Here is a 15,941-nt window from a genome sequence, read left to right on the forward strand (position 1 = left end):
GTTGTGGTCCAATAAATTACCTTCTACAGGCCCCGCTATCTCATTAATTGAACTACTTTTGCGCCGGGGCAATTGGAACAAACGACGACGGCCAATAAAGCTGTCATCGGGACCGCCGCCGCCGTTGCCGATTCAGTGAACTTCAGGAAGTGTGGAATGAGAGAAAAACGTTTTATCAAACAAGATTTGTGTCGTGATTGCGATATTAGCAAAGGGTAATCGCTAAGAAAAATTGACTGGAGCAGAGTTACGATCCGGATGCGCTAACGTGTATTACAGTCTGGAAAAAGTCTCTCGTGCCTGTTGCAATGTTTACCGAAACGTGTCACTGTGCAAATTCATTCGCCCGAAGCTAAAAGCTAAACAGGTGCCCGCCGCGTGGATGTAACGAAATAACGATGCCGGTTCAGTTATAGTTAAGCCGAACGCATCTCGCTCCCAGTGCAGCATCCGAACCGGTTATTTCGTCTCTTTTTTACTCTCGTTCCTTCTTTCAAAAGTGCTCGCCGACTGCTACTGGCCGTTGCCGACAATTTCCGATCGAATCTCATTTTAGCGTAGCAGCAGCAGCCGCCCGTTTGGGCAACCGATTGACCGAAATTTTGCGGTACTTGGTAAAGGAAATCAAAACAAAACCTGGAAAGCAACGGTCAGCAGCAGCGATTATTAAACCAATCAACAAAACCAACAACAACAGCAACCATGGATCTTCAGATAGCCGAGTATCGGCACCGAAAGCGGCGCAGTCGGGTGTTCAGCACCTGCGTCAGTGCCCGAGATAAGGTAGATACAACTTATGTGTTGGTAGTTTTTCTCCTGCCTGGGTTCGATTCTCTTTTCTTTCTTATCCTGCCTTCAATTTCTGTTGTGATTTGTTCGAGTGTTTGTGACCTGGCTATTCTCTTTTGGGTGGCCCACCAAACGTTAACCAATTATGAAGTCAAAAATCAACAACAACAAAACTTCCTAACGGAATCATGCGTAAATTGCCATTTTTTTAAGTGTTCGTTTCTTCTCTCTTTCCTTTTTTTGTTGGGGTGCAAGTAATTTGTTATGAGTTTCGGTTTTCCACATTTTTCCTTGAAAGCTCTCTGGAGTGTTTTTCCAAGCATTCCAGTTATCAATGTTTTGTTGCGATATATTTTTTTTTTTGGTGTGTTGCTTCACACTTCCTCCAAATTGTTTCACTTTGTAGTCGTTAGTTCTGAACAGAGGTGTAAAATTTGTTATATTTTTCCTATGGTGTGTTTAACCCTATCAATAAAAATCCCTATGAATTACATAAATTACTTTTACAATTAAAACTACATTAACTTATTACTACTGTAAGTGTACACCGAAAAAATATCCTTTATTTACACCAATCATGCGCTACCGATATTTCAACATAATTGGCATAAGATGTGAACACGATTGGTGATAAAACTATTTGTGATCGCTGTCATTGTCCTTCCAGCGCAACCGCTTTGTGTGTGACTGAAAGATGCAGATGAAAATGTTATCAGCCTATCTTATCATAAGCATGTCAGATTCATTCAGACCCCTCTCTCCTTCCAATACTTTCTATTGCATAACTTGAAAGCTATTCTAGCAAATGGAACCAAATTTGGCTTGGAAGGGTATTTGGGTACGATAAATATTTCTATGAATATTTGTTACCCCTCCCTTCTTCAGTGAGGAGATATAAGGTGGGGACGGGTTTCCTTTACAATTTTCAACATTACTGGAAAACTAATCAAGCAAATGGAACCAAATTTGGCGTGGTAAGGTATTTTATTACAAGAAATATCCAGTCGGAAAATCTTAAGTGAAGATGGTGTTCCCTTACAATTTTTGCATCACTTGAGAACTTACCTAGCAAATGGCTTGGGAGGGTATTTGAGCACAAGGAATGTTTCTGTTAATATTTGGTACTTCTGCCTCCTTCCAGTGGGGTGATAGGAAGGAAAGAGGGTGGCTTCTTTACAATTTTTCGCATAACACGAGAACTAATCGAGCAAATGGAAACAACTTTGGCATGGGAAAGCATTTTTATACTAGTTATTTGCTAATTTGAAACTTCTTTATCCTTCGATTGGTGATACAGTTCGGGAAGACGGGAGCTCACATACGATTGTTTTGCATAAACCAAGAACTTATCTTACAAATGGATCAAATATGACATGAGAACAATCATACAATCGAACAAATGGAACAGAATTTGGCATGGGAGTGTATTTGAATACAAGGAATATTTGAACTTTATCCGCTCCTTCCAAGTAGGGGATAGGTAGGAAGAGGAGCTCCGATACCAATTTTATAGCACAACTCGACCACTTATAAAGCAAAAGAAACCAAATTTGGCATGAGCGGGTACAAGAGCACAAGAAATGCTTTTCCGGTGGTTCAGCATTCAGTGGAACGATAAAAAGTGGGAAGGGGTTGATGGTTTGAGACCTCCTTCTCTTGCCAGAGGGCAGATATAAAATGGGAAGAGGGTCACTATTTTTTTGAATAATTCGAAAACTTATTGAGAAAGGAGTCATATATGACATGGTATCGTATTTGTATACAAGAAGTGTTTTTCTGATGTTTTGAGACCACCTAATGGAAGCATTAGGGTTATTGGAATGCAGGAATGGGTCACTCTCACAATTTGTTTAATAATTCGAGAACAAATAGGTAAAATAAGTGTCCCGTGACGTTATTTTGTTATCCTCTCTGAATAAAATTTTTGGCATAAGTTATAAACTTATGAAGCAAAGAAATCCAGAGTCATAAAAAGGATTTAAACACGGATAAAAAAAATTGTTAAGATTTTGAAATAAAACATTATGCAATTTTATTTTGAAAAAAAAAAAACATTTTATTAATTTTTAAATTGAATTGAAAATTTTCTGCAAATAAATTCAAAGTAATATAACTAGGTAACACAAATTTCAATAATAACTGGAAGATGTAGCAAAGCACACCGGGTCAGCTAGTATAAACATAAAAGTAGTAAAGGTAAATAACTTTAAAAATAATTCTGCAAAAATCATGAATGAGTTTTGAATCAAAACGAAGCTTTTAAGACTCCAGGTTCTGAGAAATTAAAAAATGACCCCAAATCACCTCTAGTGTATAATCCCCTTGACCCCTTACCTCATCGGTTTAGTTAATTTTGTCTTTTTTGAATTTTTATTCTATTTTATAATTTTGATATTTTTGATAACTAATTATATTTTTTTTTCTGTTTTTCAATAATTTCAGTTTTTTCATTATCTTTAATATTTTTTTTTTTTAGAAATTTTGATCTGCTTTATCGGTAATTTCTAAAAACAAATTCACGGTGGTTTCTCCTCTTAAAATTTATATTTTTTTAAATTTTGTTAGTTTTGTCACCGATATTGTTATCAATTTTGACAATTTTTGTCCATTTTCATTATGTCAGTAACGTCAGATTTGTCAATTTCGTCAATTTTGTCAAATTTTTGAATTTTGTTTGTTTTGTCATACAGGTTACCTGTGAATTGTGTTGTGTTGTGTATGAATATTTCTGTTCCTATGAAAACTTCCAACCAGATTTTTAACTCGTTGCGCACATTCATGCACAGATGCTTGGTGATTCGAAAAGTTGACGGTCATTCCGGATCTCTTTAAACTTACAAAATTTTAGACGATTTTTTATGTGGTTTCGTAAAGTAACTATAGAAATGTTAGCTGGGTATGGTATGATATAGTATGATATGTCATAATAAGATAATAATAAGAATGTTATACTTTTTTTGTTTAGATTATAGTCGTTCATGGCATTCGCGACTTTATATCAACCGTTGCAGTTATTGAAAAAACTTATCCGGTACAACCGTGATATTTTTTTCAAGGATTATAATGTGATGCGATCTGATAAGATATAATGTTACGTACGTACGTCTCGGTGGTCGAGTTATTGGCGTGGTAAGATGGTAATCGCTGATCCACTGATGGCATGGGTTCGATTCCCATCTCGGTACTGGGTGTTAAATGTTAGTCTTAAGTTGTCCACGTCATTTATTCAGTCTGTAAAGCCTCTGCCTCTGTCTGTAAAGTCGGTGTATATCTTTTATAATGATGTTAGGATGTTATATGACAACATATGATGTCCCAGAAATGTTTACACGTTGGAGTTTCTGGAATGTCAGTTTGGCACTCCTAACAAAAACTGCTAACCTCTCTTGTTTCTCAACCAATTTTTATAAAATTTATAGTTTTGAAAATTCGTAATGGTGGGTAGGTTTTTATCGGCTTTCTAAGTCTACTGGGTAGTGAAATCGAATATTGTTTTCACTTCCGACGTTTCAGTGATTTATTTCACCTTCATCAAGGATTCGATAAAGGTTTTTTAGTTGATTAGCGTGTGATACAATTAAAGGAATCGATATTAAAATTTAGTGTACTTACAAAAACGGTGTTTTTTGTCTGAAAGCAAAAATAAGAAAAGTCGTCAGTTTTCCGTTTTTCAAAGTTTAAGAAAATAATCTGTAAATACATGCTTCGGGAAAAAGACTGTAGATCAGCTACGAAATATGGTAAAAAAAATATTATTTGTGTACAAAAAGGCTTAAGTTAAAAATTATAAACTTGTTGCATTGATTGACAAGAACGTATTTACACCACTTTTTACATTTTTTGTGGTCATGATGTAAAAAAATATTTCACAAAATATACCCTTGTAGTTATATAGTTTCTAACTTCAGCTTTCTTGGACACAAAATGAATTTTTTTCGTAGCTGATGATTTCGTAGCTTTTTTCGGAATCATGTTTTTTTGGATTTGGTTTTTTGAGACGCAGAATTAATTTAATCAATTTATTGAGCGTCCTAGAAGATTTTTTTTCATTGGATGCGCCTGAATAAAGATGCAAGCCGCCAAACTTACAATTAGGGATGGTTATACTAAGCCTTTTTTCCAAATTTTGGAAGCGTTTAGTTAAGAATTGCATTGATTTTGATAATTGGGCGACACGTGAGCCATTTTCATTTCACAATATGAACCATCCCTTTTCCTTATCAAGGATTTTTTGGATGACGTTCTCTATTTCCTGGAGCTTGTCCTTCAAATTATTTTTTTCTATTTGATTGAAGTTATGATAAGTTTAACACAAAAAACAACAGACTTATTATCATTCCTCCACAGATTTGTCATAATGGCACGATATCAAATAAAAAAATTACTTTGTAAGACCTATGGAAATGCTATGGAAGAACAACGTTCGGGTTTAGAGGCATGCTTCCTTGTATTTTTTGACGTTTATTGTAACAATCGTTATTTATGGACCACTTACAAAGTCCACGAATAGCCTGCTTTTTTTTTAATTTCACCCCGCTAGTTATCAAATTGTTTAGTGGTTTGGCCGATATATTTTATTTTTTTATTGGGGACAAATTTTTTAACTTGTCAACATGAAGTGAAACATATTTTCAGTCTTTGTACGAACCAGTTAGAAAGCAACCTTCCCCATTTATATTCAAAGTTTAGCTCACCGTTAGATTCTCTAGGACTCTTAAAACTATGTATAACATGAACTCCGGTCAAAGAGTTGATTTCCTGCTGTTTTGAGGTCTCTCAAAGACACTTTCCTAGATTTTCCACATTCCCGTCCAAAGCCTATTCATCCTTTTTATTGAACGCTATTTCTAAAATTACTTGAAAGATTGTCAAAAAATTAGGCACATATAAAATATGCAAATCTAGGAAGTTTAATAAAAAATTTCATCAATTTATATCCATCCAAAATAAAGTGTTGCATTATCTTAGAATACACCCTTAAGTTCATACCAAGTGAAATAAGTACATGGAGAATTCAATGTTTATTTGTTCTTAGCTCCCAAAAAGTAGACCAGCAAACAAAATTGATGTCAATCCATAAAAAACGACAAGTTTAAAACCAGAAAGCATACCCAAAACTAGAACCAATCTGTTGTAAAACTCAGCCTAACATCAAAAAGGATTTTTGTGCCTATCACTTTCGATAACGATATTCTTTAAAATTTTCTTTTCAACTTATGAAATTTGGAGAAAACTTTTAAATTGTGGTTTTCTTTGATTGATATTTTTCGGTGATTTACGACGATAAGTATAACTGCTGTTTTTTTACGTTTCGGCTTACTGAATTTCAGCCATCCTCAGAAAACTATATTTAAATTGAAATGAAATAGAATATAAATTTTACAAATTTTTTCACAAATAATTAATTTTCTTATAACATAATTCAAAATTTCAAAAAACTATTCTAGTGCACACTGTCGCGAAACTCACAACTTGTCTTGCCGCGTGTTTCCTTTACGGCCGTCGTACGATATTTGAAATCGACGTCAGATAGATGCTCCTAGTCAGCCGTCGTCTTGGTGTGCATCCGATTGGTTCGTCGTCGGCTTGGTTTTCGGTTGGACCGTTCTCTGGAATTGGGGCGTCCCTCTCAGCTTTTTTATGAGAGCGTCGTAAATATTCGAAATTTCTATGGCGTCCCTTTGAATGTTTACTGCTCTCTCTCCTCTCAGTTTTATGTGGAGTGTTTCTGCGATTTTCCTTCTACCCTCATCGCTCACTTTTTCCAAGATCTTGACATCATCGTATTTAAATGTGTGGTGATTTTCCACAGCGTGTTGTGTTAGGCCGGTTGTCGATGCGTTTGGTTTGAAACTATATCCTTATGCGCATAAGAAAAACACTGCGATTGCGCTTATCGACCGTGCACTTAAACTAACCGATATAGGGAAACGAGAGAAAAGCATTCAAAACGTCAAAGAAATCCTCCGATGCAACAATTATCCGGACGATTTCATCAACAATATTTTAAGTGTACGTGTTGACGCAATTTACAACTCACTTTAATACGAAGAAAGGGAAACCCAACTGGGTAGATACGCTTCGCTGACATATATTCCCCACCTAAGTGAGAAAGTTACCAAAACTTTGAGAAAATACGACATCATCGTCTCTTCAAAACCGGTCAACAAAATAAAAAACAGCATTTTCACCAAACTCAAAGATGAAATACCGAAAATGAAACAAACACAAGTAGTATACGCAATCCCTTGCGAATGCGGCCGTGTTTACTGTGGACAAACCTCGCAAACGATCGAAAAACGAATAAAAAATCACATATATAGTTTCAAACCAAACGCATCGACAACCGGCCTAACACAACACGCTGTGGAAAATCACCACACATTTAAATACGATGATGTCAAGATCTTGGAAAAAGTGAGCGATGAGGGTAGAAGGAAAATCGCAGAAACACTCCACATAAAACTGAGAGGAGAGAGAGCAGTAAACATTCAAAGGGACGCCATAGAAATTTCGAATATTTACGACGCTCTCATAAAAAAGCTGAGAGGGACGCCCCAATTCCAGAGAACGGTCCAACCGAAAACCAAGCCGACGACGAACCAATCGGATGCACACCAAGACGACGGCTGACTAGGAGCATCTATCTGACGTCGATTTCAAATATCGTACGACGGCCGTAAAGGAAACAAGCGGCAAAACAAGTTGTGAGTTTCGCGACAGTGTGCACTAGAATAGTTTTTTGAAATTTTGAATTATGTTATAAGAAAATTAATTATTTGTGAAAAAATTTGTAAAATTTATATTCTATTTCATTTCAATTTAAATATAGTTTTCTGAGGATGGCTGAAATTCAGTAAGCCGAAACGTAAAAAACAGCAGTTATACTTATCGTCGTAAATCACCGAAAAATATCAATCAAAGAAAACCACAAGAAAGTGCGGTGATCAAAACCAAACAAAGAAAACTTTTAAAGGAAACGTGAAAATCACATTTCATGCTTGCAATCTCATAATTATTTATCAATACCGAGAATACCTGTTTTGGAAGATTTTAAAACCGGTATTCGGTATTGGTAAAATCGGCCGGTAATATCCGTTTTCGGTTTCGATTTTGTTATATTGACGGATTTCGCGCCAACTCGACACAGTATCTGGCATGACCCTCTCATAAATGAATAAAACGTTGTGTGTGTGTATAGTCCTCACGTAGTTGAGGCACTTGGCATTCTTAGTTTTCATAAAAAAGATCTAGACTAACATTTTTTTTTTTAAACGAACACAAACACATACAGGATCTCAATGAAACATGATGTTTCCTCGAAGAGATTCCTTTTTTCTTCTTAACTCTAAGCGTACATCTTTCGAGGATATGATGGCTAGCATCTTACAAATGCTAAAACCATCAACTCACCGAATGTATGCCGTGACCAGGATTCGATCTCATACCCCCTGGCTTAGAAGACTTGAAGACTTGAAGGCGGCTAAAAAAAAGGGCCAACCTTTTCAGGCCAATTTTTTATGAAAATTCCTAGCTCTAAAATTACAATTCATACACAAATTCGGTCTAGGGGAGAATTTTAGTGACAAAAAATATTTTAAAATAAAAAAAAATCATCGAATTCTGAGATAACCATGCCTTGAAATCGACTTAGAAATTTTAGTTTGCATTTTTTTCAGTGTAGTATTTCCACTTACTTTTACCTTCAATTATCACAATCGAAGCTCTTATTTCTTCGAAATCAGTACACTCAATTCAACGAAGCAGTTTTTGAATTAAAGGTTAGAAATCTACACTAAAAAAAATAGATTACATGATTTTAGAACAAAAAAGTTTTTTTTTAGAAAAAACCCTTTCCTTAATTATGTACAAGTTGGAATTTATGGACGACTTGTAGGCCTTATTATTACCCGGCTTAGAAAAATAATTTATCAAATTTTGAGATTGCCTTTTTATGGGAAGTTGAGTTTAGTTTTTCGAATGCATTTTTCTCAGTGTAGGATTTAAAATAAATTTTTTTTTCAAAAAATTCAATCATTGTTCCAAAACCCTCTCATGAACACCATTTTTGTAGGAATTGTAATTTTCGAGTTAGAAATGTTTTTTTTAAATTTTTGCCTGAAAAGTTTGACCCTTTTGAAATTTTTGGGAAAACTAAGTATGCCAAGTTGCTTTACTAGGAAAGATCTTTATGCTCACGAAGCTTCATTAAATTCTGAAAGGGTCAGACCATACCAAATCCGTCAATATTGTCACATGGACACACAAGAGCGGATTAGGGTTAAAAATCGTAAGGAATCTAAACCAACAATAATGTCTACAAATCGTTAACATCTCTTCTAGAATGATAAAATAATGTTTTTTTTTTCAATCAGTCTATCATGTCTTTGTAATGTTCTACTCAATAATGGCCCAATACTTTACAATTGATTGGAAGTTTGTCATTTTTGGAGACTTTATGTTCCATGACATCACTTGGACCTCACATACGTTGTACCATTTCATTAACTTTTTCGCTCTGACATGATGCACGAATGCACAATGGAAAATATTTCAGAATTTTTACACCAATTTTTCAACTTCTAGAATTCTCTCTGAGAGAAATTTGTGGAGCTCTCATTTGATTGAGGACTACCTACATGTCCGAAACCGAATAGAACATAAATGGTGATACGGTCAAAATTTGGTCAAGGGAAAACGCGTGTAAATCGGTGAAATCGTTTATTTAAAAAATCAAATTAAATTTATTTTTCAAGTTTAATTAGTATACAATTCAGGAAAAATATTCAGTTAGGCTTCCGCTTTCCAAATCCGAATTGCCGGGCCCAACGCTTAACCCCTGCCATCAGATTTTGTACAGTCACTTTGTCCACCTTTTTCGCCGCAGAAAGCCAGTTTGCCTTGAACTGCTGCTCGTCCTTAGCAGTTTTTTTGGTCTTCTTTAGGTTCCGCTTGACAATAGCCCAGTATTTCTCAATTGTCTTTGTCTATCTCGGCTCACTGGTGACCGCAGACAATGACACCAGTCGTGAGATCCGGAGGCGAATAATCAGCGGAAGTCGTGCCTACTATGGACTCCACAAGCAACTGCGGTCGAGAAGACTTAGCCCTCGCACGAAGTGTAACCTGTATACGACGCTTATTAGACCGGTTGTTCTCTACGGGCACGAGACATGGATATTGCTCGAGGAGGACCTGCGTACACTCGGAGTATTCGAGCTACGAGTGTTAAGAACCATCTTTGGCGGCGTACAGGAGAACGGAATGTGGAGGCGAAGGATGAACCACGAGCTCGCGCGACTCTACGGCGAACCCAGTATCCAGAAGGTGGTAAAGGCTGGCCGGATACGCTGGGCGGGACATGTTGCGAGAATGCCGGATGACTGTCCTGCAAAACAGGTGTTCGCCACGAATCCGGTAGGAACAAGACGAGCGGGGGCGCAACGAGCGAGGTGGTTAGACCAAGTGGAGCGTGATCTGGCGAACGTGGGGTGCCCGAGAAATTGGAGAACGGTTGCTATGAACCGAGTGAATTTTAGGAATTATGTTCGTCAAGTTATGTCGTAAGACGGAATACTATGTAAATAAAATAAATAATTCTCAATTGGGCGGAGCTCTGGCGTGTTCGGAGAGATCTTGTCATTGGGAACCACCTGCACGTTGTTGGCGGCGTATTACTCCATGGCCTTTTTACCGTAATGGCAAGATGCCAAATCCGGCCAAAACAGTACGGAACAACCGTGTTTCTTCAGGAAAGGCAGCAGACGTTTATTCAAACACTCTTTCACGTAAATTTCTTGGTTGACAGTCCCGGAAGCTATGAAAATGCTGCTTTTCAGATGGCTTGCCAAACCAGATATTTTTTTTGCGAACTTTGACAGTTTCATGTGCTTGAAAATATCTACTACCTTTCCCCTTCTTTTTGCCGTATAAAACTCCTGTCCCGGAAGCTGCTTGTAGTCGGCTTTGGCGTAGGTTTCGTCGTCCATTACCACGCAGTCAAACTTCGTCAGCATCGTCGTGTACAGCCTCCGGGATCACGCTTCGGCCGTCGTATTTTGTTTATCATCGCGATTTGGAGTCACTACCTTCTTGTAAGTCAATAGTCCGGCTCGTTTTTTGGCTCGATGCAAGGTTGTAGACGATACACTCAGCTTATTTGCGGCATCTCGGAGAGAGAGGTTAGGGTTTCGCTGGAAACTACCAGCAACTCTCTTTGTCGTCTCAGTGGCTTCCAGTTTTCGATTTCCCCCCGATCCAGACTTCCTGGCTGTCAACAAACGTTCCCCAAACACTTTAATTACATTTGTAACGGTTGATTTGGCAACTTTTAGCGATTTTGCCAGCTTTGATACGCTGCTCTTCTTCCTTGGACGGCATTTTGACAACTGAAGAGTGAATTCCAAAATCAAAATAGGAGCAACATTCTACACACACACCTTCAAAATGAGAGGTGTTCAGGTTTTTTAAATGCAAAATTGAAAGAAATACGTCAAGTTGATATTGACCAAATTTTGACCGTATCACCCTTTATTTGAATCATTAGAGTACTAAGTTTCAATATCTTCATCGAATTCTGCTGTAAAAAGGCTCACAACAGAATTTTAAAAAATCACTCATTCTTAATCTTGACTGGTCCAAGATATTATCGTGTTGTATTTATGAGCACTTTTATGACTAATTTGGTTTCTTGGCACATTTTAAGCTTCGATGTTTATTTTCGTTCTAGTTTCATTTAAAACAGTGTCAAATGAAATATTTTTAAACATGATGCAAAATTTCTCATTTATCCAGGTAACCGATTGAGAGGAGTTCGTTGAACTTGGCCTTACTTCAAATTTGAAGTGAACACTATGAACCTGAGCTGAGGCGAACGAAAGGAGGTTACGAGCAATTAGGCTGTCCTACGTTCAACATGCCCGCCAAAATGGGCAAAATTGAGCCGGCCGGTCAGCCTGTCAGCCATTTGTCCGCCTTTAGTTGAACCCAAAAGATAAACATGTGCAAATTGATGTGAAATGTTGCTTACTTATTTTTTCGGTTGAAGAAAGTTTACTTCTTTCCTACTTTTGGCGGATGCGAACAAAGAAAGCGCAGCCGGTTATTTTATATGATAATTTTTAGTAACTTGCCCGAAGTTCGGGAACGGTCCCGCGCTCGCATAAATCACTCCATTGATGATGAGTTCAGGGCCCTCCAAAAAACTCCGTTTGGTGTTTATTTGTTTGTTGTTTATTCGTGGGTCCGTAAAACCGGGCCGTGGCCCAAAACAAGCCGCATCAACCGGTGTGGTGGTTATGGGAAAAACAACTGTCCGTTTTGGCGGTTTTTCTGGGTCACTGAATCAATTTTCCCAGGCGGCTCAACATAATTGAGACGTTGTCGTCGCCTTCAGAGCCCACTGGAACTGAACTGAACTGAACTGACTTCGGAGAAGAGAGCAGCAGACTAACTAAGCAGATGCAAATCGGAATATACCTGATGTAATCTTTTGGCCACGGTTCGTTTATTTGGAAGCTTCTCTAGACCTACCGGAGCACTCGAGTCGGCATCGTAAAGTTTACGTTAACATCTATAAAGTTGAAAAAAAGATTTCTTGGAGCGCCACTTTGGGGTTAAGCTTGGTAAAAGATTTGAAAAGACTTGAGGGAGTGTGAAAGACAAGGGGCAAGTCGAGGACAGTATGAGAAAAAAATAACTGTGTGTAGCTCAAAAAGGTAACAAAGATCGGCTAAGGGCCTGAGGGACAGATAGCTGAATGGAATTTTAAATCACCTCTGAGTGTTTGCATAAGGACGGATTTTCTTTTGAAGGTCTGGTCTGATAGATTCGATTGCTTTCAAAGCAGGTGAGGAAGAATGCGTTGAGTAAAATTATGCATTAATTCTAACCGCCTAACAGTTCGAATAAGTTTTGTACAAGGCCTTTGCTTGTTGATGTGGTCTGCACGAAAAGCCAAATTTCTATAAATATTGCGATGTAACTTAAAAATGATTGTATTTGTATTCACTGAAACTGGTTTTGTTTCTGACCTCTCATATCTGAGTTTATTTACGTGAAAACTGAAAAATAAAATTAAAAAGAACGAAAGTTTAAAAGTTTCTAGAATCTAACGTAGAAATACATTGTTGCCCAAAAAAAAACAAATTGAAATTTCTTTGTAACTGTCCACATTTCAAAATAATAAAAATTACATTTTATTAAATTTTTGCTTTCTGATTTCCAATTTCCATCTTGATTTTTAATTACAAATATAGAACTATGGAAAGGAAAAATAAAACAAAATTTAAAAAAAAAATATTATAACAATAAGACTGGAAAATTTAAGAACCCTTGAAAACCCTTGATAAAAAGATAGCTATAAAAAAAAACAAAAAAATAAAAAGAAAAAAAAATAATAAAATCAATCAAAAGGCAACAAAAGTGAAAAAAGTCATCAGAAAAATAAAAAAAAATAAAGCAAAAAATAAAAAAAATCATTGAAAAAATCAATAAAAGAATTAAATACTGAAAAAATAAATAAAAATAGAAAAAAACTATTTACAAAAATATAAATAATAAAAATATTACAAAAAAGACAACAAATATAAAACAAAAGAAACAATATATTTTTTTTAATGAAGAAAAAAATATTCAAGAAATAAAAAATAATTCAGAAATAAAAAAAAAAATCAAAAAAGGGAAAAATTTAAAGAACAATTAAAAAAACAAAATTCTTTAAATGTTTCAAAATAGATTTAAAGCCTCAAAAATGTAAGGATTGAAAAAAAGGTAATATAAAATATAAAAATGAGCAATAAATGAAAAAAAAGGAAAACTTTTTTTCATTCATGAGTTTCTAGGTTCTTCATTAAGCAGTTTCTAGAATCGAACTTTAAAATATATTGCTGCTTAAAAAACACATTTAAATTTCTGAAAAAGAATTTTGGAAAAAAAGCAATATAAAAAATATTATAACCTAAAGGAAACAAAAAAAACAATGACACAGAAGAAAAACAATCAATAAAAACAAAAGGAAACAATATTGAATAGAAAAAAAATAATAAAAAGAAAAGTAATAGAATTAAATAATGGAAAAACAAAAAAAAAATTATAAAAAAAATGAAAAAAAATACAACAAATATAAAACAAAACAATAAAATCATTTTTTTTTATAAAAAAAAATATAGGAAATAAAAAAATAAATTTAGAAAATGAAAAAAAAATCAAAAAGAAAAAAATCAAAGAAAAATTTAAAAAAAAATTATTAAATATTTTGAAATAGACTTAAAACTTTAAAAATGTAAGGATTGAAAAAAATTGGTAATATAAAATGTACAAACGAACAATAAATAAAAAAAATAACGATCCTAGAAATACGTTGTTAAATAAAAAAATACATTTAAATTTCTTTGTAGCTGTCCACATTTCAAATAAAAAAATCTGAACATTCAAAAATTTGAATTTCTGATTTCTGATTTCCAATTTCCAATTCAAAATTTCTGATTTAAAATATTATGGCTTTCTTTGATTGATTTTTTTTCGGTGATTTATTTAGCAGGAAATTAAAACTGCTGTTTTTTTTACGTTTCGGCCTACTGAGCTTCATCCATCTTCAGAAAAAACTTATTTTACCGCGTGTTTCCCTAACGGCTGTCTCTTGATATTTTTGATATCAAGAAGTGACCATACAACCATACAAACAAAGATTTAAAATAAGGAATTTTGGAAGAAAAAAAAACAATATGAAATTAAAATTTTATACTCTTAAATATTAAAAAAAGACTGGGAAAATTAAAAACCAAAAAAAAAACCAAACCAACCTTAATGGCAAAATATCTATAAAAAAAAAAGAAATGAAAAAAAAAACAATTGACACAGAAGAAATGAATTCAATTAAAATAAAATGAAATAATTTGGAAAAAAAAAATAATAAAAATTCAATTCTTCAAGGCAAACAAAAAAGTAAAAAAAGTAATAGGAAGAATTTAAAAAAAATATGTAAGCAAAAAAAAACATACGCAATAAAAACATAAGCAAAAATCAAAACCAATAATAAAAAATAAAAATAATAATAGAACTAATTCACATAGAACAAAATAATAATGAAAAAAAAAATAAAAATGAAAAAAAATAAAAATGAAAAAAAATATAAAAACGAAAAAAATTAAATAAAAAAAATATTTAAAAAAACAAATTATCAAAATATATGAAAACAGACAACAAATGTAAAACAAATCGACAAAATATATTTTTTTCAATGAAGAGGAAAAAATTAAAGAGATGAAAGGACAAATTTGGAAAATAAAACTAAAATCAAAAAAGATAAATTCAAAGTATAGTTAAAACAAAAACCATTAAAAGTTTTGGAATGGATTCAAAACTTTAAAAATGTAACGATGTAATTCGGGTTCTTTCTGAATCAAACTTTTCACACACATAAATGAAAATCCACATAGAATTCTGTACAATAATAACAAAAATTAAAAAATCAACTTACACAACTAGCATAAATGTAAAAATGATAATCAAAAACAAAAAAAAAAACACATATGATAAAAATAACAAAGGTGACATAAAAAATAAAGAAAATGACATAAACGAAATACACATACACATATAAATGCGAAATTGAAAATAAATTGACAATGAAAATTACAAAAATGACAAATATGATAAAAATACAAGAATGACCGAAACTGACAAAAATGACAAAAATGATAGAAATGACAAAAAATACAAAAAGTTAAAACGACGAAAATAACAAAAAAATAAAAAATGTCATAAATGACAAAAAAAGCCATCAATGACAAAAATGCCATTAATGAAAAAAAAATCCCATAAATGAGCAAATCAATAAAAAAGCCAAAAATAACAAAAATGCCACAAATGACAAAAATCACAAAAATGACATAAAATGATAGAAATGCAAACAAAACATAAATAAAAAAAAAGGATTAAAAAAAGAAATCGTAATATCAAACGTAAAAATATCCAATTAATGAAAATAAAAATAATTTTTTTTTCATAATTGGAAAAATTTCAAGTACCTTTTTTCAGTTGAAAAAAAAAATAAAAATCTCCTTATGATTTGTGATTTTTGAGAAAAAGGAAGGTTAGTTTCCGTTTTAATTGTGTTGTTTCCTTATTCAATTTAGAATATCGTGATTTCA

The 15,941-nt window shown here is 33.9% G+C and overlaps 1 protein-coding gene across 4 annotated transcripts in view; it reads left to right on the forward strand.

Moving 5' to 3' along the window:
• Positions 1–15,941, forward strand: part of LOC129756720 (serine/threonine-protein kinase N) — a 295,803-nt gene that overhangs the window by 166,310 nt on the left and 113,552 nt on the right. Inside the window, exon 1 of one of the 4 annotated variants that reach the window (XM_055753707.1) lies at positions 576–783. The exons of the other annotated variants lie outside the window; for them this stretch is intronic. Coding sequence (XP_055609682.1) covers positions 703–783 — 81 coding nt within the window. The 5' untranslated portion in view covers positions 576–702. Of the gene's footprint in view, positions 1–575; positions 784–15,941 lie in introns of those variants that run through there. 4 annotated transcript variants of the gene reach the window in all.

The sequence above is a fragment of the Uranotaenia lowii genome, chromosome 3 (genome assembly GCF_029784155.1).
Source record: "Uranotaenia lowii strain MFRU-FL chromosome 3, ASM2978415v1, whole genome shotgun sequence".
Lineage (NCBI taxonomy): Eukaryota > Metazoa > Arthropoda > Insecta > Diptera > Culicidae > Uranotaenia > Uranotaenia lowii.